Below are 21338 nucleotides of genomic sequence, written 5' to 3'. Positions count from 1 at the left end.
AGTATTCTATCTACAAACAGATAGCTAAACCGAGAGGCAAAATGCTACCCTATAGTAGTACCTACGTAGTTATATTAACGAGAACCCTAACGACTAGGTTAATCTCCTATAACTAGCTAAATTCGTATATAATAATAGTATCTACTTATTAACTAAGGTATCGCTATATATAGCTATAATAGGCTAGAATACTGCTATACTATAAGATCCCCTATCGCTCGAGGCCGAGCGTAAGGAAAGGGAAGCGGGTTAACCTAAGATACTAGTAGCAATAGAACGTGTCTAGAAGATGCGAGAAATCTATGCTAAGATAGCTAAGAAGCTAACAAAGGCTTAAGAGTATTAAAAGACCTATTATAACAAGCATTATACGCTAATAACCTTTAAGTAAGGCGATATAGTTATACTTAGCACTAAGAACCTCTGTATCCGCAAACACCTATTACCTAATAGCAAAACAAGGCCTAAGCTCGTACTAAGATACATTAGCCTATTCCGCATTCGAGAGGCTAAGGGTATATAGGCCTACTAGTTATAGCTTCTACCCTATTATACTATCTATAACACCTTCTATGTATTCCTCCTTAAACTATACTACTAGCGCGAAGGCGATAAAGCGCCTACTAAGTTAGAAGAAGTCTTAGCCGATAGTAAAGAGCTATAGTCTATAGAACGCATCCTAAAGCACCGAACTAGGTAGGGCAAGAAGGAATACCTGTTAAGGTAGTAAGGCTATTTACCTAAATAGGACTCGTAGGAGGCTAAAGATTCCTTTAAGGATATAGCTAAGTTATTAGATAAGTATTAGACTAGTATAAAGAATAAGAAGAAGGCTAAGGGCCTATAATGTCGCCTAGGAATAATGCTACCCCCGGGGTACTATTAGCTAACTAATTAGAGGCCGGTAAACTAGGATAATAAGACTATACTACTATAGTAAACGCGTACCGAGTATTAATAAACGCGCTATAATGCGTTAACTAATCGTCTGCTCTTTTAAGGATTCTACCTCTTTACTAACGCGCCCTATAGGTCCCCCTCTTGTTCCTTCCTTCTAACGAGGCCTCGAGGCCTAGGCGATCGGTAAAGGCGGCGCGCGCGCGCGTAGTTAGTAATAATAGTAATAACGACGGCGTTACGCTTATACTAAAGGGCGATACGGCCGGCGCGGCTATATTAGTAATAGTATTATAGAGTGTGTTACTAGTTAAGGAAGGAAGGATACAGCTATATTAGTAATAGTATTGCCGAGTTGTTATTAGTTAAAGAAGGAAATTAGAAGAAGGTAAAGTTAGCGCTAAGACGACTAGCGCCGCTATTGTTAATATTACCTACTATTGTCGCTATACTTGCGAAGGTAACTTTACCTATACTACGGCCTAAGGCCGGAAGCGCGCTATACTACTTAAGTTAAAAGAATAGCTATATTAAAGGTTTAATCAAAACTTTAAGGCCGAGTTAAAACTTTAAGCCGCTTAAAAGATTGAGTAGACTAATAGACTAACTAACTAAGGGCAAAACTATAGAGCTAAGCTAGCCGGGGTCGATCTTGCGGATAATAGGTTACTCCTCGATCTTTCCGACCCTTTAAGCGAAGCGAACCTCTACTACTACACTTATAATAGCCTTTATTTATAGAAACCAGACGAGCTGTGTTTTTTAAAAGATAAGATAAGATTAACAATTAAAGGCTACTAAACCTAACTAATTAGGGCTAGCGAAACTACGAACAATAATAGCCCTTGTAATAATAAGAACAAACCCTCGGAAGCGGATATAGCTAGGTTTTTTAAGAGTAGACGCAAAGAACTCGATATAATATTACTTAGAACGGAGGCAGTGCTATAATACCTCGTACGTCTACCTATTATAGTAGGGAAGACGCGCTCGTATTATAATTAGTCGAAGGCCCTCTATTCTTATAGATACACTTGATGTAACTGATGTAATTTAGAAGAAGGACTATCTACGGAAAGTCTAAAGATAAAGTGCGGCAGTTGTAGCCTTAGGCATCAGGCACGTAATAGACCCTAACACCACACACTCTAAGTCACCCCCTTAGCACGTGCATATCGCTATAGAATAAAGCAAACCAAATACAATAGCCATTCAGTTAGCAAAGCAAACAGGGGTATTAGGTATAGAAACAACTAGACCACTTTTAGGCTATTGTAACAGAGCAATTAAACAAACACAAGTAGTTGAACTAGACAATAAACCTATGTCTTCTATCCATTTAGTATTCAGCAGCAGGCTAAGCGGCGCTCTTAATAGCAGCCTTACAATCTACTAAGTTCAACTGTTCAACAAAGCGGCCGTACTTAATCTTGTTAAGCGGCTTAGTAAAGCCATCGGCTATCTAATTATATGTGCTAACCCATTAAACGACAATAGTACTATTAGCAATCTTCTCTCGAATGTAGTAGACACGAGCATCTATATGCTTTATACGGCCATTAACAGTAGACTTAGTAATAGCGATAGCGGACTGATTGTCCTCGTATAGCGTAACAGGCTTAGTAGTGCCCTTATAACCAATCTCTTATAGCAACCGAGCCAAAGCAACGGCCTCCTTAGCGCTAGTTATTAACTGAACATACTTAGCCTCTGTAGACGACAGAGTGACTAAGGTTTGGCGGCCTAACTTGTACAGTAGTGGTCTACTAGCGAGCGTGAAATAGAAGCCTTCTATAGAGCGACGAGTGACCGGATTATTAGCCTAGGAAGCGTTATAGTATCTAGCAAAGTTGAGCTTATTGTTCTGTGTACCTCGGAAACACAGACTACGGCTTAGAGTGCTAACTAGGTACTTAATGAGCTAAAGAAGCGCGGCATAGTGTTCCTTAGTCGGATTGGAAATGTATCGTAATAATAGGCCTATAGTGTAGCAAGTATTAGGTCGAGTGATTATTGCTAGCTACAGTGCCTTACCTACACCTTCCTAATACTAAGTCTTAAAGGCAGCGCTAGCAGTGTAGCCCTTAGGTACACGCTAAATCGATGTCTTAACGTATCGAGGCGCTATTAGCGTAGCTAGTACTATACGGCCCTGCATTCTATACTTCTTACTAAGCCTATTTAAATAGGCATCTTAAACGACGTAAATAGTGCGCTAATTGCGGTCACGAATAACCCGTATGCCGAGATAGTAGTGCAGGTCGCCTAGTTCTCGTATATTAAAACGGTCCTTTAGCAACTAAGTAACGGCTTCTAGTACTAATAGGCTGTAGGCGATAATGATTATATTATCGATGTAGATGACGATAATCGAGCTACTAACAACGTGTTTAAAGACACAGACGTCGGACATTATTAGAATGAAGTCTAGGCTCTTCAAGTACTTCCGAAGCTCTTTATACTATAGCATTAGTAACTGCTTCAGACTATATAGTGCCTTTAGTAACAGGTAAACCATGCCCTTGCCGCTACGGTCTTTAAAGCTATATAGTTGCTCGACGTAGATCTTATGCTTATCCCCGATAAGTGCGTTAAGGAAGGCCGTTAGAATATCGTACTACTTAGCCTCTAGGTCGTAATGAGCGATTAGTATAAACAGCGCTCGCAGTGTAGACGGCTTAGCGATAGCCGTATAGGTCTCGTCGTAATCCTAGCCTTCAACCTGCGTAAAGCTACGGACAACCTAACGAGCCTTAAACCGGCTTACATTTCTATTAGCGTCTCGCTTAATAGTAAAGACCTAACGACTACGAATAACCTTCCTGCCTTCTAGCACCTCTAACCGAGATATATGAACCTATATATAGTTGTTAATTAGTAACTTGTATTCAGCCTCGTAAGCTTCCTTCTACTATAGCTAATATAGCGACCGAGTTGCTTCCTTATAACTCTTCGGAATAGGGATGGTTTCTTTAGGCTTATCGGACTGCTTAGCAATGTAGTAGGAGGCTATAAAGCCCTTTATATAGGCTATTAGCATGTTAGCTAGGCTACGGCGAGTTAATCGATTAATACTAGTATCGGCTAGGTATCTACGCAATAGCTCTCGTACTAACTTGTTGCTTCGAGTAGTACGTATTAAACGAGCGCCTATAGCATTTAGTCGCTTAAACTCCGGCAACTAGCTAGGCTCGCCCTTCTTAGCGTAAGGATCGTACGCTAGTTCTTCCTCGGCTAACTGAAAGCTATCTTTATTACTTAAAGGCGGTTAAACAGCTAGTAGGTTATCGTCGAGTAGTAACGGACTAGCGACCTCGTTAGTTACCTCTATATCCTAAGCAGGCTCGTCTAGAGGCTCTTCCTACTAGGCTAGAAGCTGCTAGACTATACTAGCTGCTTCCTATAGCGACGGTGCCTCGTTGCTTGTAGAATTAAACAGAGCCGGTATAATAGACTCGAGTATAACAAACTCGTTCTTAGCTAGGTCGTTAGGATTGGCGTATAGATTTATACCCTCTAGAAGCGACAACTTGTCGTCCCCTAACTTAATAAACTAGACATCCTTCGAGGCAACTACCTTATATTCGTTAGATAAGTAGATTATGTATTTGCTAGAGTCTACTAAGTCCTTCGCATAACCAACTAGTTTGCTAAGCCTCCTACGAGCGTTAAACTTCTTGCTACGAGCTATACTATAGTCGTAGACAATAGTAGTATAGCTATAGGCTCGGAGGTATTAAAGGCGTAGCTGCTTCCGAGACCAATTGAGCTCCCTAGCTATAATAGCATAGGGGCTAAGACCTTCCAAGTTTCTAGGAGTGATATTGAGGACCTGTATAGTAGTAGTAACTGCATATAGCTACAGGGCCTTTAGCAAATTCGCATAGAGCATTATCTTCCGAGCGGTCGTATACACGATATAGTTGCTAACCTTAGCTAGGCTATTCTAAGTAGAAGAATAAGGTGCTGTAACCTGTAGTACAATGCCCTAATTACGAGCCTAGCTTAATAGCTAATTTCCGCCGTATTCACCCCCTTTATCGAGGCAGTAGATCGGGATCGAATAGCTAGTTTATATACGGACGTATATACGGTAATCCTTAATTGCTACTACAGCCCCTAACTTTAGTAAGCTAGTATATTCGTATCGATAACCTAACTTGGCGCATGTAAACAGTGTGAAATAGCGCTCCTGCAATAGACTAGGATTAGTAATAGTAACTACATCTATACAAACAATGTAATAGATTGTAGATAGTCGTACGCGTAGCAGCCGATTGTATTCCTTGTGTAATATAGCTATTCGACAGGCAATGCAGTTGCGGAAGTCGTTCTTGTTGCTAGTGCTAGTAATAACAATCTAACCCTTAGCTTCTATTCGTAATAGCTTGCGATAATAGATATAGCTATATCGCAGATGCTACTCTTCTATCGTACCTATTAGCACCCCCTTCTTCGACAGAAGCGCAACAACCTAGCTATCCGGACTAGAGGTTAGTATATACAGATAGGGGAGACTATTCTTGCGGTATATCTAAGCAACAGTAACTTCCGAGCCGTTAACAACAGTAAACAGTACTCGCTTATTATTCCGATAGAAACAGCCCTTATCGGCAAGCTTCTTAGTAGACAGAAGGTTAGCTACTAGACCTGGAACATATAGTGTATTAGACAGCTTTATGCTGCTTATACTACGCTTATTAACAACCTTAGTCTAAGCTATACTAACTATCGTAGCGTGCTTCGTGTTGCTACTAAACCGAATAGGAATGTAACAGCCTTTATATTTAATAAGCAATAAAGGGTCGTTAACTATATATATGCTAGTACCTAAGTCGACAACCTAATTAGTAGTACGAGTGCTAGCAGTAAGAGCCGTAGAAACCTAGTCGCTAATAGTAACTATAGTGTTTGCAGTAAAGGCGTAATTGTAGCTTAGGTCTAATAATACCCCTAGGGTAGTATTAGCCGCATATAGGCCCTAGGCACTATTCTGACTAGATAGCGGCTATTGTTGCTGCGCAGTCAGTCTACGCTGCTGCTATTGCTGCTTCTTAGCCTTCTACTTCTCGCGACGAAGACGGTCTTCCTCCTTTAGGTAAGGGTACTTAGTATAGCAGCGGTCGGAAGGGTAAGTGCCTTAACAGTATAAGCACTTCTCGCGATTTTGACTATTCTAGTTGTTTCTACTACGACTACGACTATTGCTGCTTCCGCGGCTACTACGACCGCTACGGTTCGAGTTACCTCGACCGCTATTGTTATTGCTATTGCTACCTTGCTATTATAGTTAGCGCTAAAGACTAAAGAAGCTATTATATTAGGCCTAGTTCAGTTGAGCTACATTCTTATTAAGTAACGCGCTAATAATGTTGTTAAGGGTGCTGTTATTAATAGTATATTCCGAGGCGCGCATTTGCTTACGGCGCATCTATGCGAATGCCTCGTAGAATAGTGCGATCTGTATAATAAACATATAGATAGCCTAGTATTGGCTAATAGCCAATTTAGTATCCTTTAAGGCACCAAGCTTCTTCTTATATTCGTTATAGAACTTCTTAACGTCCTTGCTATTATACCGAAGGGTGATATATTCCTAGTAGAGCATGAATTTAGTAGACCCACCTTTACTAGTATATTTCTTCTTAAGGAAGTCCTATACTTCCTAGGATGTAGATAGACTAAGTAGTAATTGTTAAATATTACCGATACAATTAGCAAAGATCTAGGTACGCGCTGTTTGATCTTTGGAGTCCTATTCATCTTAGCGGTCTTTAAACTCTTTAGAAGACTTACTAGAGGTCTTAGAAAGGGGTCGCTAGCGGGTGCCTTATATATAGCGCCAAACCGACATACCTTTAAGAGCGCCTTTAGCGGCGTACGACTATAATAGGTAATTCTCCTTATTCTTTAGCTTGGGAATGTTGCTTATATAAGCGCTAGAGGTTGTAGGGGGAGCTATTGCGGACAGCGACGGCGATAAGGGGCGGCCGACAGGCGCGCCTATATTATAGTATAGCGGACAGCTAATACTATTATTAGGAACTGGTATAGCGGACAGCTAACACTAATAATAACCGACTCGAGTCGGACTAGCACCTACTAGAACACTCGAGGGCGGCGAGGGTAGCGGCGACAATATCGGTGTCGGCGCAACTATTAGTAACGAGCGCTAGCTACGCAGCAGTCGGAGTAACTATTAGAATACTTATTAAACGTGTTGTGTACGTTAGAAACGTAGGGGGCTTATAACTACTTAATGTAACTAATGTAATTTAGAAGAAGGACTATCTACGGAAAGTCTAAAGATGAAGTGCGGCAGTTGCAGCCTTAGGCATTAGGCACGTAATAGACCCTAACACTACATACTCTAAGTAATACATATTACTTTATAGCTTATTATATATAGAGATAGCGCAGTTAGAGTTGTATATTGTGTTGTTTAGAGGTAAGGTTTAATATAGTTATATAATTAGGTAGTTAAGTGTTTAATTTAGTACGGCTAAGCGGCTTATTAGACTTGCTAAGTTAGTAGCAATAGAGGTCGAGATTAGAATATAGACAGGCTACGAGGGCGCGGCCTTTAGAAGGGAAGCGTGTATTAGGGCTAAAGGGGCTATACGTAATTAGTATGTAATTAGGCCGAGTAAAGCTAGGGTCTTAGTGCCTTAGGTAGGGCTTAGCGCTTAGCGTTAGGCTAACTAGCCTACCTTCCTCCCTCTCCTTCTAGCTCCTTATCGAATACTACTCGTATCTACTACTACCCTATCTACCTGCTAATATACCCTTCTTATACCTACGTAGCAAAGTTAGTACCTTAGTAGCTAAGAATTTATTGCTTACCACTTAAGTTAATAGTCTAAGATAGGTACTATATAATAAGTAGAAGCGCCGTAAACGAGGTAAGAAGCTCTTTAAATAAGTAAGGGCAGAAGACGGCTCTACTTCTACTTTCTATAGTCCTTCTAAGCTATAGAGAGCTAAAGAGATATAGTAAGAGAGAGAGTAATAGAAGGAGGTAGAAGCGGCTCGTAAACAAGACGAGAAGGTATAGAAGGCACTTAAGAAGCAATACGTACTTACTATTAAATAGCTAAAAGCGACTTAGCGATAGTTAGAAGCTAAAGAGAAGAAGGCTAGGCTTGCTAAGGAAGTATATAAGAAGGAGATAAAGAAGGTAAATAATTAGGCTATAAGATAGCTTAATAATAACCTATAAGAGAGTATTAAGAAGACTAAGAACCCTCTCTAGCGTATTGTCTTTGAACAACCGCCCGAGTAAGATATAGTGCTTACCCTAACTAAGAAAGCTAGTAGTTCGGCTTCTAGTAGGGCTTTACGTAGTACGTAATTACTACTGCGATATAGAATATAATCTCTATATTAGATAAAAGAGCGCATTTAGCGCTTTTATATGCACTAATAATAACTACAATCCGTCTAGTATTACGTAAATGCGACCGTGTTGAAGATATAGTGCTAAATAGTATACGGCTGTGCGGCAGGCGGGAGTGTGCGGCAGGTGGGGAAGACTTCTAGAATACACTTACTTTTCCATCGACCGATTTCACGTTCTCACAGAAAAGAAAATGCCAGCCTCTTCCACCCACACGCCCTAACGCTGACACGTGCCCAACGTGCATCGCGTCCTCTGAGAGCGCCGTGAGGCTTGAGCACGATGGATCACACTATGGCGACTATGCGCTGCACATGCATGCATGGTGTTCCATGCAGCTGGCGAGCATGGGCCATATATGTACAATGTAATTGCCATGCCCTGATTCTAATTAGAATTGCCCTCGTGTCCCTGCAGTGCTGGCTCTGACTGCCCGAGTCTTTGGCAAGCTCTCGAGATGTCCGCCCTCACCTTCGTTTCAGCAGCTTTGCTGGCCACCGCCAATGCTCTGCCTCAACGGCCTGGTGGAAGCTGGGGACCTGCAGGCGGGTAGGTAGCCTACGCTATCAATGATCGAGATTGGAGCTCACACTGCTGATAGTAGCCCATGGCACGGAGGCGGCAATGGCCAGCAACCTCCGACGAACAACTATGTCGTCTCGCTCGGCCCACGCCCATATTACCTGGTCCAGAATATGACCGACAGCGCCTTGAAGACCAAGCTAGCGTCGTGCGAGAACCTGGACTTCAAGGTGAATGGCTTCGTCATTGGTCACCGTGGTGGAGGAACTCTGCAGTTTCCAGAAGAGACTGCTCAGTCCGAACAAGCAGGTGCTCGTATGGGTGCGGGCATTCTTGAGTGTGATGTGTCTTTCACGGGAGATAGAGGGCTTGTTTGCAGACATTCGCTTTGCGACTTGCACACCACTACCGATATCCTAGTCCGGCCCGAGCTGGCCAAGAAGTGCGTGGTCCCATTCACTCCAGCCAATGCCTCTTCGCCAGAAGGAGCCACAGCAGTTTGTTGTACTTCTGATATCACAACTGCAGAGTACGAGACGCTTTGTGCCAAGCAGGATGCCTACAATGCTTCGGCCAGAACCCCACAGGACTACCTGGGAGTAGCCCCAGATTGGCGAACCGAGCTCTACGACACTTGCGGCAAGGTCCTCACTCTGGACAGCTACATCGATCTCGTCGAATCCCTGCCTGTTCAGCGCAACTTCACACCCGAGCTCAAGACTCCTCCCACGCCATGGGTTCCTATGCCTTTCCATGGCTATACTCAGCAGCAGTATGCCCAGGACTTCCTTGACACTTTCAAGAGGAAGGGAATCAGCTACAACCGAATCTGGCCGCAGAGCTTTTTGTACGACGATATCCTCTACTGGCTCAAGAACGATCACGAGTTCGGAAAGCAAGCCATTTTCCTCCAGGAATACGACACAGCAGCCGACATCGTCAACGCAACTGCGAACTTGACTGAAGTTCGTGCTGCTGGTGTCAACATCATTGGTCCTTCCATTCCTATGCTTGTACAGGCTGGTGGTCCAAACAACGATACCATTGTGCCATCTGCATACGCGAAGGCCATCACAGATCATGGCTTCGACATCATTGCTTGGACCTTCGAGCGTAGTGGACCATTGGCTACCGTCAAGTCCCGCGGCGAGTACTACTTCAGCAGCATTGCCAACATCGTATCGTACGATGGCCAGTACTATAATCTACTGGACGTCCTTGCGAACCAGATCAAGATCAAGGCACTCTTCACCGATTGGGCTGCATCTGTGACTTACTTCGCGAATTGCTTTGGTCTGCAGGGTCCTCAGAACATTTACAAATAGATTTGAATGGAGCCGCACGTGCGGACGAGGTATAATTAATGAGCAAAATCAATGTTGAACGCTAGACCGATGCTGTACATCAGCTCCTACGAAATCTACATGTTACAGCAACAAGATCACAAACCCTGACCGAGCTGGCACACCGCTCTGGATGTCGCAATTCTTCACTGACCACAGACGTCAATCATGCAACCAGCTTTACTGATTACATAAGCTCCACTCTTCGCGAAATTTTCGAGTTTCTGCCGACATGGCTCATCTCGTGCGCAGGCAAATTACCCTGTCCATACATAGTATGGTAGACTCGAGTCTCGATGACCTTTCTGCTGATTGGATCTCAGGGTAGCCTGGAAGGCCATTTCATTGGCAGAGATGTCATATGGATTTTCCTTTTCAGCCGATGAAGATTCCGACAATGAGGACAAACCGAGACCGACTTTGTAGCTACTGAGAGTCCTCCATCGTCGCTGTCGTTTCGATAGGGTGTCGAAGTCGATGTAGCAAGGTGCGGTTGTAGAAGGGGCCGATGGCGTGGCTGCGGTGAAACTTGATACAGCCGTTGGATGACGAACTTGTCGTGGGGCTGGAGCTCGTTATTGTATCATCGCTTTCTGCGGTGAAGTTGAGGTGGTGTGGGGGCAAGGCGTTCGGTTGATTCGTATTGAGCCAGAATAGGAAGAAGAAGGTGGGAGAGAATTCGAGATCTGCTGTCGTCGAGCCTACGACATTCGAGAACACGATCGCCCGTACCATCGTCATCTGTGACCGAAGTGGAGTCTGGTTTCCTGTCAGCACCTCAAAGGAATATGCCCAAATCAGGAGATCGCTGAGCATGGAGATGGCTACAACGAAGTAGTATTTACGAGGAACATCCCCTGTCATACGCCACTCAATTTCCAGAAACTGCCTGACGGTGTACATTGACCTTCTTCTTCCAGACGGACAGCCTACCCAGAATCCAGGATTTGGTTGAGAGAAGATCTTTGCTTGCTTGGAGCACTTTCGTCATTTGAAGCGCCCGTATCCATCGGCACCCAGACCATATCAGACATTCTGACGCTCACAGCCTGCTTCGGTTCCCACGTATCTCGCGACTGCGTTTGATCGGACTCAGGTTCCTGTTCCATAGAGCTGATCGAAGACCTCGCCCAGAGTCGGATTCTCCCAGCGACCTTCCAGAATGCTCGTCTCGGAGACGCACTTCAACTCCAACTGGATGATCGGAACTGCGCCAGTCTCGCTAAGCAAACGCATCTGGCGCCAAGAAGCCCGAAAGTCCTTGCCTTGGCGCTTTCGCTTGGAGATGCGGTTTCTAGTAGGATACATGCGGTGGACTCTAACCTTGTAGCCCTTATACACTGCTGTCACGGAGTACGAACTATAGTCGTAAATTGGCCAGACCTTGACCTTGAAGGGGCCACTCTCGGAAAGGTCGTAGCCGACAATGCTATCGAGGAGCATTGGGTTTGCCTTCGGGAACCCACTGACAGCTGGCTTCGCATCTTCGCCGAACAGAGCGCGCCGGATTGCGGAAGAGCCGATGATGGTGTCGCGAAAGGCGTGGGAAGTGCGCTGGCTGAGAAGTGCGGTCTGAAGACCGACGATTTGGTCTTTAGGCTGCTGATCAGCCTCCGAGGAAGGCGCGTCGATGAGGTTGAGGAGAATCTGTTCGAGCAGTTCTGGAATGCCAGCGACTCGAGCGCCGGCGGAAAGCGGGACTGCAGAAATTTCGTCAGATACTACCGCACGATCATCGGAAGAGAATACTCACGCTGTGCTTGTGGAGCAGCCATGATGGCGACGTTTTGGTGTTCCACTGCCGTCCGCGGATGCTAGGTAGAACGCATGAGAAGGTCGCATTTAAATAAGTCGAACATCTGAAGAGCTTCCGGGAAGAGCGGTCCGCAAAAGCTTGGCCCGTGCATGCGAAAACCGCCTCTTGCGGAAGTTTTATTACACGTAGCTGGGAAATCAGCAGCGTCGCTATTACAAAAACAAGCTGATGTCTCCTCCTCTGCGCCAACCCAATCACCCGTCGCTTAGTCCTGGTACCACGGCATTTCTCCCTCACTAGGTAGCAAGTGGCTTCGCATGCTCCTTATAGTACAACAAATCGAAGACCTCTCCCAGCGTAGGATTCTCCCACTCCCCATAAACACAATCCTCGACAAAAACATTTCCAACCGCATTGACGCAACCGCGCTCCAATTCCGTAACTTTCGGTCCTCCAGTCTCTTGAAAAATCCGGATCTGGCGCCAAGAACCATGAGTTTTCATGTAAGAAGTCTTCGCATTCGATTCCCGGTACTTCGCTCCGTCGTCGGCATAGCGGGTGATGCGGACTGAATGTTCGGATGTTGTGATAGGTCTCACATGGAAATCGTCGAAAATCTTGCGCCAGTCGACTGTGACTTCGAGGCTGGTTCCATCGGCTAGGTTGATAGGCTGCTCGTCACTGTCTTGGAAGAGTGGATTCAGTTCTGGGCATCCTGGTGCTGATAGGAAGGTTTGCTCGAAACCAAGAGCACGTCGTAAAGATGGCGCGCCAGTAATTTGGTCGCGGAAGGCATGGCAGGTGCGCTGGCTTAGGAGAAGAGTGCGCAGGCCCTCTGACTCGTTTGATGCGAGGCGGAGGAGGATCTTTTCAAGGAGTTCTGGGATATTGGCGACTCGGGCGCTAGCGGGTAGTGGTGCTGGAACACAATCATTAGGCGATGCGCGCATTTCGGAGAGGTAAGTGCTTACGTTGGGATTGGTTGGCCGCCATCGTGGCGATGACTTCGCGGCTCCCCGTTGCTGTCGGACGAGATATGCGTTGATTAAGAAAATTGCAGAGGTGACTCGACAGCAGGAAAGTCGCAAAATCTCGAGGGTGCTGAAACAGCGGCCCGCAAAAGCTTAGTTTTGGCTGCATGTGAAAACTGGGTAAAGGCAAGCGGTGAGACCGGTGAGGAATGTTTCTGAATATTTGCGATAGTCACGAGCCTATGCCATTCCCACTGTACATTACGCTCCGCTCACGACTATAGAACATTCTCTATACCGTAACCTAGTAGCTGAAACTTCAGGTAGTCGCACCGCATCGAGAGCAACGGAAGTCACGCCGTCGAGTCATCGGTTACAAAGCCAAATTAGCCACGCTGTCGTGTTTTGCACTCCGTATCCACTTGAATAAAAGCATCCTCTTCGCCATAGAGGATGGGGTGGCGGTTTTCGTTAGGACAGATCGTCTAAACACGTTCTGGCTCAAGTCTGCCTGTCCGCAGAGCAGCTCGCATCAGATCTGCGGCATATGAAGGCACCAGGTCTGCCACAGCGTCGAAGGCCTCAGATGAGTGCCGTGCGTCTTTTGCAAAGAGCCGTTCAGCTTCCTCTAAGGAGATCTCGATGATGATCCGGCGCAGGAGCTTCTTGGCATCGGACGTGGCTGTGTATGCAAGTTCGACAGCTTTGGCAAAATCGTCGGCCTTGAAGTTGTTGTTTGCATGATAGCGGAGGCGGTTGAGTGCAAAGCGCTGAAGCGGCTCGATGAGATATTTCTCGGCCGCTGCAAAGACGTGGACATTGAAGGCCATCGGCCCACCTCCATCAGCAAGAGCGGGGAGGACTTGATCGCCAGTATCGCAGTACTCGAGATGATAGCAGAAGTCCAGCATTGCTTTGATCACAGATGGCTCGTCCTCTTGCAGGACTATTTGTTTCGCGCCACTCTCAACAAAGCCAGTCGTGATAGCCTTCAGGAACCAGTCCGATTGCGCGGCAAGGACATGGCGGTGAGCCGGCAGCTCGAAAAATTGGCATTTGATCTTGATGTCGCACAGAGTCTCGTCGAGCCGGAACCTGTTTGTTAATGTTAGCTCCGTTGCTTCGAACAGCGTTTTGACGTTCGAATGGAGGTTTGTAGGCAGAGTGCGTAATTTGGCATGAGGACTTACTTCGCCAGCCGGTTGCAAAATGCCGCCCTCTCCACTTCATCATAGAAGACGCGATCAAGGGCCATGACGATTCTGTGTGGAGTAATTTGCAGTCTGTTGGCGCGATGTTGAAGCGAAGTAAGCTGGAGAGCGTTCGCAGAGACGAACTGTTTGTTTGGGTCTTGGCAGCCCGTGCTGTGCGTCTCGAGCGTGAGGGCTGAAGCTGGACTTGTCTCGACGCGTGAGACGGCTGGAGATAGAGACGTTCTATTTTCGCGCAGGGTATCTAGAAATGCTGCGAAGGAGGACAGGACTACAACCAAGCAATATTCTCGCGCGTCATTCATGCAACTGCCAGCATCACAGATCTCAGGTCATTTGCCATAGATCACAGCTCTTCGTCATCCAAGTACTGCATTGTCCTCACCCCTTCTTTCGACTGCTGCTGCTGCTGCCACGTCGAAACTTGAGAGCCCTCCCACCTTGAGCGATAGAGCCACCACTATGACTGCGACTCATGGTGCAAACAGGTGCAGCTTCATCACTGTGCATGCTGGCCAGTGCAAATGAGTCTGTGTTGTGCGCGTAGTAAAGGTAAGCACCATCCTTGGTCACTTTGACGGTGAGAAGTCCAATAGCGCCGGTGCTGTCTGAATGCTGCACTGATGGATGGCCCATGAAGTCGTGCTGAATGAAGCCCTTGAGGATCATCTCCTCCATGACATCGCTTTCCCATTTGCCGTCTTTACCTCTGGATTCTTGCCGATAGACGCGATCACTGCACACTTGTGAAGCCTGCGTCGTACTTATGTGTTCGCCGGTGCCAGATGTGACTGTCGCTACGCACGTCTTGTCCTCGTCATCCTTGTGGACAGGGACGACTGTCGCGCCGGTGCCCACTAGTGCAGCAGGACCGATTCTGCCACGATGCTTCATGCCGATGCCGCCAGATGAGGCACCACATGCAATGTTTCCGAAGTTGTCAAACGCTATAGCGCCTACTGTGTCCGTGATGTGGTCTTCACGCGAGTCCATTTGTGGATGCTTCGATGTAAAGGGACGTTCTAGGATTGGCTTTGGCAATGGTTCAGGCAGATCTTGGAGGTACGGTATCTTTGGAGATGTCGGGGGAGACGGCGAAGATGCTTGTGGGGTGGAGGGACTGAGAACTTCAGTCTGGTCAGAGTCCAGAGATGACAGGGTCTCGTCCGTCTGGGAGGCCTCGAACTTTGCGGATGTCTTCAACAAAGGCTGATGCTCCTCGTCCAAAGACACAAAGTAGTCACGCTCAGCCGCGTCCTCTGAAGAAGTGTTGCCTCCATCTTTGTTCGATCGCACGGAGCTTGAGAGGCCGGTCGGAGACAGCTTCGACGAGCTGTTCGCAAATGGATGATTAGCCATATTGCCATAGGGAGGACCGCCAGGATCGCGAGAAACATCTGGATGGTTGTCTGAGTCGAACTCGGGTGTGGTGAATCCAGTCTCGTCTTTGGAAGGATCTTGGATGGAGACTGCAGAGGACGTCGATGGGCGCTTCGAAGAAGAAGATTCGGCTTCCGGGAAATCAGTTGGTGGCGGTGACATTGGCTGCGCCTCGTTGTACAATGCTTCTGCACCCTGCAACATTTGCAAGGAATGGTGTGATCGATACTTCTCATAAGACTCATGCTCGTTGAAGTATGCCGTCGAGCCCTGCTCGTTGTCGAACAACTTGGCCTCTTCTCGGCGTCTATGTCGTTCGGCCTTGGCTAGATCTGCTCGCCACTTCTGCCACCGATGCCTAGTAAAATTCGATATCAAAGTGTCGTACTGCACAATGCTCATGTCGTGTTCCTGAGCAAACTTGGTAGCTCCAGGGCCAACTAGCAAGTTCGGTGGCACTCGGCGTAATGACAAGGTCTGAGTTGAGTGGTCGAGAAGGAGACGTGCTAGGGAGATCGGGTTCTTGATCTCTGTGGGGTTTTCAGTCGTGTTCTGAGAAATAGTATGTCAGCGTACTTACGGGCGACTGCACCACAGGCGCCACTCCGACCAAAGTGGTCAACCACAATGGCATCACACTCGACCACGCCGTCGAAGCCCAGATTGCTGCCAAATCCAGCATTGGTGATTTCGCGGTCTTCCAACACCCTGATAGCCATCTCAACTGCATCTACAGCCGAGCCTCCGTTTCGTAGTATGGCCATTCCAGCTTTGCATGCACTATGTGCCGGTCAGTCACATGTCGACGTTGTCCGCGTGTCTGCCTCGAACTCACTCTGCGCATGCCTGCAAGTGATGGATCTCATTTTCCTTGGAGTGGTATCCTGCTCCTGCATGGACGAAGATGCACGCGATGTCGCTCGCTTTACGAGGCGCACGAGAATTGCGCTGAAACATGGTGATTGCTCTGCTTTGGAGATTCTGTAGGATCGAGTGGTCGGGCTGAGCTCGGTGTGCTATGCCGAAAGGTAAGGCGAAGTTGTCAGACGGCTATCCTTTAGGTTGAAGTTGTGATGCATTAAAGACGCAGAAGCGCCAGATCGACATGTGCTATCGATGCACCTCGAAGCGAGCGGACCCTTCCGTGCTGGCCGAGATAGAATCTACTTGAGTGAAGGAATGAAGGCTCGTGGAGAGCGGGAGATGCTGGAGTTGACAAAGATGAGATGCTTCGAAGTTCAGGTAGGCCGGCACAGACGTTTCTCCTTCTCCATGTGCTGCTCTTTCCTCCTCTGTGAAGGAAAGAGCGAAGTAGTGGCCCGGAAGTTCGGCATCGCAACGCCTGTGCAGCTTTCACATGACAGGATCAAAATCTACGCATTTCACCATACTGCATGCCCGGCGGTGCTGAAATGGCTCCTATCCAAATAGTAATGAACGTACACGGTGAGAAGTGAAACGTTTGAGGGTGAAGTCAACGGCTGAGGCTCTGCAACGGTCTTGGCACTGGTTCGGGATCGCCCCGCCCCGCCCCGCCATCGTGAAATGCTCCGCCGATGTTACGTATGAAGCTCAGCGTTGTGCAGGCGCCAACTATTCATCTCTATTGCACATCACCACCAGGCAGGAGCGGAAACATTACGAGCTTGTTTAACGACCTGTGCTCCGCTAGGATCGCCACCTCTCTCCCACCAATTGCGTGAAATACAACCGCAATCATGGCCCCGCAAACTCCAGCCGTTGTCATGGACAAGTACGAATGCCATAGAATAGCTGGTGAAGGGCATAGCTAACAGAGAGAGCAGTGGTACTGGATACTCCAAACTTGGATTTGCAGGCAATGATTCACCTTCCTTTGTATTCCCAACCGCGATCGCAACGAAAGGCCCAGGCGGTGGAGGTGGAAGTTCTGGCTCTGGCAGGCCAGCAGTAGCGAATAAGCCTACCTTCTTGACCGGAGGCGCAGGACCACAGGGTCATCTAAGTGCGAAGAGAGGGACGGAGGACTTGGACTTCTTCATTGGAGATGAGGCACTGAGCGCAGCTTCAGGACCCGGTAGGCAGAAGTGCGGTAGCCTGTGTAAGACATTGGCTGATGTGGAACAGGCTATGGACTACACTATCCTATACGGCATGGTCAGATCGAGAACTGGGTATGTCATACCAGTCTCCAATATCCAAGAAAAGCACCAATGCTAACGATAGGCAGGACCATATGGAACGCTTCTGGTCAAATTCCATCTTCAAGTACTTGCGAGTAGAGCCGGAAGACCACTACTTCCTTCTCACTGAACCACCGCTCAACCCACCGGAGAACCGCGAAGCCACCGCTGAAATTATGTTTGAGTCCTTCAACTGCGCCGGTCTATACATCGCCGTGCAAGCCGTCCTTGCCCTAGCTGCATCCTGGACCAGCAGTAAAGTGCAAGACCGATCACTGACCGGAACCGTCATCGATTCTGGTGAGGGTGTCACCCACGTCATCCCAGTTGCGGAAGGATATGTCATTGGAAGCTCGATCAAGAGCATACCTATTGCTGGACGAGACATCACATACTTCGTGCAGTCACTACTGCGAGACCGTGGAGAGCCAGACAGCAGCTTGAAGACAGCAGAGCGGATAAAGGAGGAGTTTTGCTACGTATGCCCCGATATCGTCAAGGAATTTGCACGTTTCGACCGCGAGCCGGCAGAGCGTTTCAAGCAGTACGAGGTCAAGTACCCGAACGGCAGGAGCGCCATGGTCGATGTCGGTTACGAACGATTCTTGGCTCCGGAGATCTTCTTTAACCCTGAGATCTACTCATCCGACTTCCTCACTCCACTGCCAAACATTGTCGATACCGTCATCCAGACCTCGCCGATCGATGTTCGAAGGGGCTTATACAAGAACATTGTCCTTTCTGGAGGTTCTACACTTTACCAACAGTTCGGCCGAAGGTTACAACGAGACATCAAGCACCTTGTCGATGCGAGAATTGCCCACTCGGAAGCACGTGCAGGCAACGCCGCCAAGTCAGGAGGTCTCGATGTGCAGGTCATTACCCACCGAAGACAGCGACACGGTCCATGGTTCGGAGGATCATTGCTCGGCCAAACACCAGAGTTCCGAAGCTACTGTCATACTAAGGCTGAGTACGACGAAATAGGACCAAGCATTGTGCGAAGATTTGCTCTACTTGGAGGTCCCGGCTCCACATGAGGAAAGCCAGCTTCAATTCGAGGAGAACGCGGCTCTGCCAAAGCTAGTCGCGGCCGACATGTAAGACCGACATTCAAAAGTGATAGACATTGACAGAAAAAAGCAATTATAGTAGCTCGTCGGCAGGTCATGCAGCGTTACAGCGTCTCTGGTGTAGGTAGCCATGGCAGCAATGCATACTGTGAAAAGATGAGAGAAGCCAATGCCGTGCAACTCCATATGCCAAGAACGATGATGAGCTTCAGCGCATATTCATCGCATTGAAGCACAATATGATCAACCACAACACTGCCTACATAGCCACGCCAAGTAAGTCGCCCAACGTCAAAAGCAAACCCCATGAAGCACAAGCTCCCAACCCAGCCTCATATGCCTCGTTCCTGGTGCCTGAATTCGTACTACCTCGCACTATCTAATAAGATCTCATCCATAGTCTCTGTTCTTCTGTCTTCTCACACATTTAATCCAACTATGTCCCCTTTTCTCTCCCTCCCTTAACATCCACAATCGCCATCCTCCTAATCAATCTCCAAAAAATCTCTGCCTTTACACCCATCCGAGATTCCATCTTCTTAATGCCTTACAACCCATTCTCTGGACATTGCTCGTCATTGGGGCTTTAATGTAGTAGGGACGTGGGTGTATGATTTTGCGCAATTTCCTTGCAAAAAAAAAAAAAAAAAAAGAGGAGGGGATGGAAAATTTCGAGGAATTCTGTGGACTGGGAGTGGTGATATTCGCGGTTGGCGCAGCTGGCTTGATGGGAAGTGAAGGGAAGTGGGTGAGGAGGTGGAGGTGGATAATGGATGAGGGGAGATTCGCGGATTGATAACGTCGAAGGGACTTGTCGCAGCGTTTTGTAAGGAAAAGTGAAGATTGTGGATGGGGGAATTGAATTGTTGGAGATGGGGAGTATGAGATGGGTGAGTGGATCTACCTTCAAGTTTCTTTCTTTCCTATAGCTGACAGACCGGTAGTCTCTTCTGGTGAGGGGCATCGAGCAAATCTCTTTTGGAAGACTGCAATGGTGTGAAGCGAAGCTTGGGTGGCTTTTGGAGGTGTGCGGCATCGAATGCGAGCAAGCTGGAGACGAAGTTGAATTGGAGAGACGGAAGGTGGCATCCTGAGGTGGGTGTTTCGCGGGAGTTATGGTTGGAATAAGGGCGTTTGAGGAGATGAAATGTAATGCGAATGCGTGTAGTGAAGTTGAGGACGCATCATTGCTCGCTATTGATTTCAAGTCAATGAAAGCAAATTGTCGACGCCGATGCCGAGTGATTCTACGTCGAATCTATAATGTATGGTAGACCTTCAATGATTCTGATTACCTGTCGGCGTTTGTTTGAGCCAGTTTCAAGATCTCATCAACATGACTGCCAAGCTATAGTAATCATGATGACTCCAGTACAGTACTTCCATTCTGTGACCATGTCGACGGCATGCGGCTTCCTCGGCTAGGAATGAAGAGGAGCGAAGAGGAGAGGTCTAGGGTAACCTCGTCTGCCGACTTTACTCCAGCTACAAGTTTCGGATCGGTCCTGAGGTGCATCATATTGTTGCCCGGGCAGATTTGCTGCCTGTAGGCCCTGGATCGCTTCGGATAACAAGACTGATTAGTACCTAAATCACCAAGACGGAGCCCGGCACGTGGTTGAAGACGGGGAGCAGAGCGTTGGATTTTGCGTGCCTTACTTGTAGAGATGTGCCGCCTCATCCACGCACAATGTCCATAACCTTACAACCACGGTGATCCAGTGATCACCGTAGAGGTAATCCGAGGCTGTTACGTCCACCGTCCACGGTATATCGCAAGTTAATATTGCTGGTATAATAGTGTATTGCTAGCAGAATCAGACTATCAGTTCAATCAGATCTGGTCCAATCCTTCGGCTATCCCTTGCGGCTGGCAGGATATCGTGGTATTCTTGGCGGCTATGCCTAATCTGATTAAGACCCGACTTATGGACACTGCTATAGAGATTAGACGTAATGGTTTTAGTAGTGGACATGAGGCTGAAGTTCCATCCACGGTGGAAGCACATCCCTACATACTTGGGATAAGTCGGGCTCGTTTGTCGTTCGTTGTGAGGAGTGGCATCATCATTGGAACGTTTCAGCACAGAATGCAAAGCTGCCAAAGAACTACGGTCCAACGTGAAACTATGGCGTCTTGTCATCGGCGATGCTCGACCTTTCACGGGACCCAGAGGTATTTGGTCGCTCTTGCATATTCTGTCGTTGCAGTCAATCCCAGACTGAGTGTTGCAGCAGATCATTCTTCTACCCTTCACGGATTCCGGTTGTTTCCTCCGTTCAGACACGGGCGGAACACGTACCGAAGGCCCTTGTCTCCGTTCATCAGAGCATTCTCATCGTTGGTTTACGGCGCATTCTCGGTGTAAGGCTCGAGTGGTCCTGGAATTGCAAATGTGTCAAGTGCCATTGTCAATGTCGGTCCGTAACTAATGTCACCGAATTCGATGTAGCAAGGAGTCGGTGTCCACTCCGTGTCGCTTCGGCACTTGAACCGATTGCCGGACCGCTGCTTTGTGGCGAAATGAAGCCCGACGATCGTGCTCCGTATCTTCATGCTGCTCTACTATGTCTTTACGCGCAGGCCAATGGAGACCTGACGCCGCTTCTGATATCGAACATCATTG

The 21338-nt window shown here is 47.5% G+C and overlaps 7 protein-coding genes across 7 annotated transcripts; 2 read left to right on the top strand and 5 right to left on the bottom strand.

The window, feature by feature from the left end:
- Window positions 1–8862: 8862 nt before the first annotated feature.
- MYCFIDRAFT_157414 (uncharacterized protein) lies at window positions 8863–10216 on the top strand (the record flags this gene model as incomplete). Its single annotated transcript, XM_007932786.1, has 1 exon — window positions 8863–10216. The coding sequence occupies one exon, from the start codon at window positions 8863–8865 to the stop codon at window positions 10138–10140; it is 1278 nt and encodes a 425-aa protein (XP_007930977.1). The 3' UTR covers window positions 10141–10216.
- Window positions 10217–11250: 1034 nt separating this feature from the next.
- On the bottom strand, window positions 11251–11933 carry MYCFIDRAFT_78362 (uncharacterized protein; the record flags this gene model as incomplete). The annotated part of the gene is made up of 2 exons (XM_007932564.1): window positions 11251–11858; window positions 11912–11933. The coding sequence occupies 2 exons, from the start codon at window positions 11931–11933 to the stop codon at window positions 11251–11253; spliced, it is 630 nt and encodes a 209-aa protein (XP_007930755.1).
- A 277-nt stretch (window positions 11934–12210) lies between these two features.
- On the bottom strand, window positions 12211–12907 carry MYCFIDRAFT_78361 (uncharacterized protein; the record flags this gene model as incomplete). The annotated part of the gene is made up of 2 exons (XM_007932563.1): window positions 12211–12833; window positions 12886–12907. The coding sequence occupies 2 exons, from the start codon at window positions 12905–12907 to the stop codon at window positions 12211–12213; spliced, it is 645 nt and encodes a 214-aa protein (XP_007930754.1).
- A 463-nt stretch (window positions 12908–13370) lies between these two features.
- On the bottom strand, window positions 13371–14140 carry MYCFIDRAFT_78360 (uncharacterized protein; the record flags this gene model as incomplete). Its single annotated transcript, XM_007932562.1, has 2 exons — window positions 13371–13980; window positions 14076–14140. The coding sequence occupies 2 exons, from the start codon at window positions 14138–14140 to the stop codon at window positions 13371–13373; spliced, it is 675 nt and encodes a 224-aa protein (XP_007930753.1).
- Window positions 14141–14510: 370 nt separating this feature from the next.
- Window positions 14511–16406, bottom strand: MYCFIDRAFT_117759 (uncharacterized protein; the record flags this gene model as incomplete). The annotated part of the gene is made up of 4 exons (XM_007932785.1): window positions 14511–15098; window positions 15567–16006; window positions 16057–16256; window positions 16312–16406. Coding segments are annotated over 4 exons (1323 nt in total), but the record flags the coding sequence as incomplete, so codon positions are not given.
- A 788-nt stretch (window positions 16407–17194) lies between these two features.
- MYCFIDRAFT_144618 (uncharacterized protein) lies at window positions 17195–18678 on the top strand (the record flags this gene model as incomplete). The annotated part of the gene is made up of 4 exons (XM_007932784.1): window positions 17195–17229; window positions 17282–17532; window positions 17583–17629; window positions 17686–18678. 4 exons carry the CDS (start codon window positions 17195–17197, stop codon window positions 18676–18678), a joined length of 1326 nt encoding a protein of 441 aa, XP_007930975.1.
- Window positions 18679–18815: 137 nt separating this feature from the next.
- MYCFIDRAFT_178766 (uncharacterized protein) lies at window positions 18816–21333 on the bottom strand (the record flags this gene model as incomplete). Its single annotated transcript, XM_007932783.1, has 15 exons — window positions 18816–19042; window positions 19088–19126; window positions 19184–19196; window positions 19231–19611; window positions 19646–19905; window positions 19988–20038; window positions 20079–20132; window positions 20174–20272; window positions 20308–20387; window positions 20424–20458; window positions 20535–20933; window positions 20970–21027; window positions 21063–21093; window positions 21151–21254; window positions 21290–21333. The coding sequence occupies 15 exons, from the start codon at window positions 21331–21333 to the stop codon at window positions 18816–18818; spliced, it is 1875 nt and encodes a 624-aa protein (XP_007930974.1).
- Between the last annotated feature and the right edge of the window lie 5 nt (window positions 21334–21338).

The sequence above is a fragment of the Pseudocercospora fijiensis genome, assembly GCF_000340215.1.
Source record: "Pseudocercospora fijiensis CIRAD86 unplaced genomic scaffold MYCFIscaffold_9, whole genome shotgun sequence".
NCBI lineage: Eukaryota > Fungi > Ascomycota > Dothideomycetes > Mycosphaerellales > Mycosphaerellaceae > Pseudocercospora > Pseudocercospora fijiensis.
This window is presented reverse-complemented; position numbering and strand designations above follow the sequence as displayed.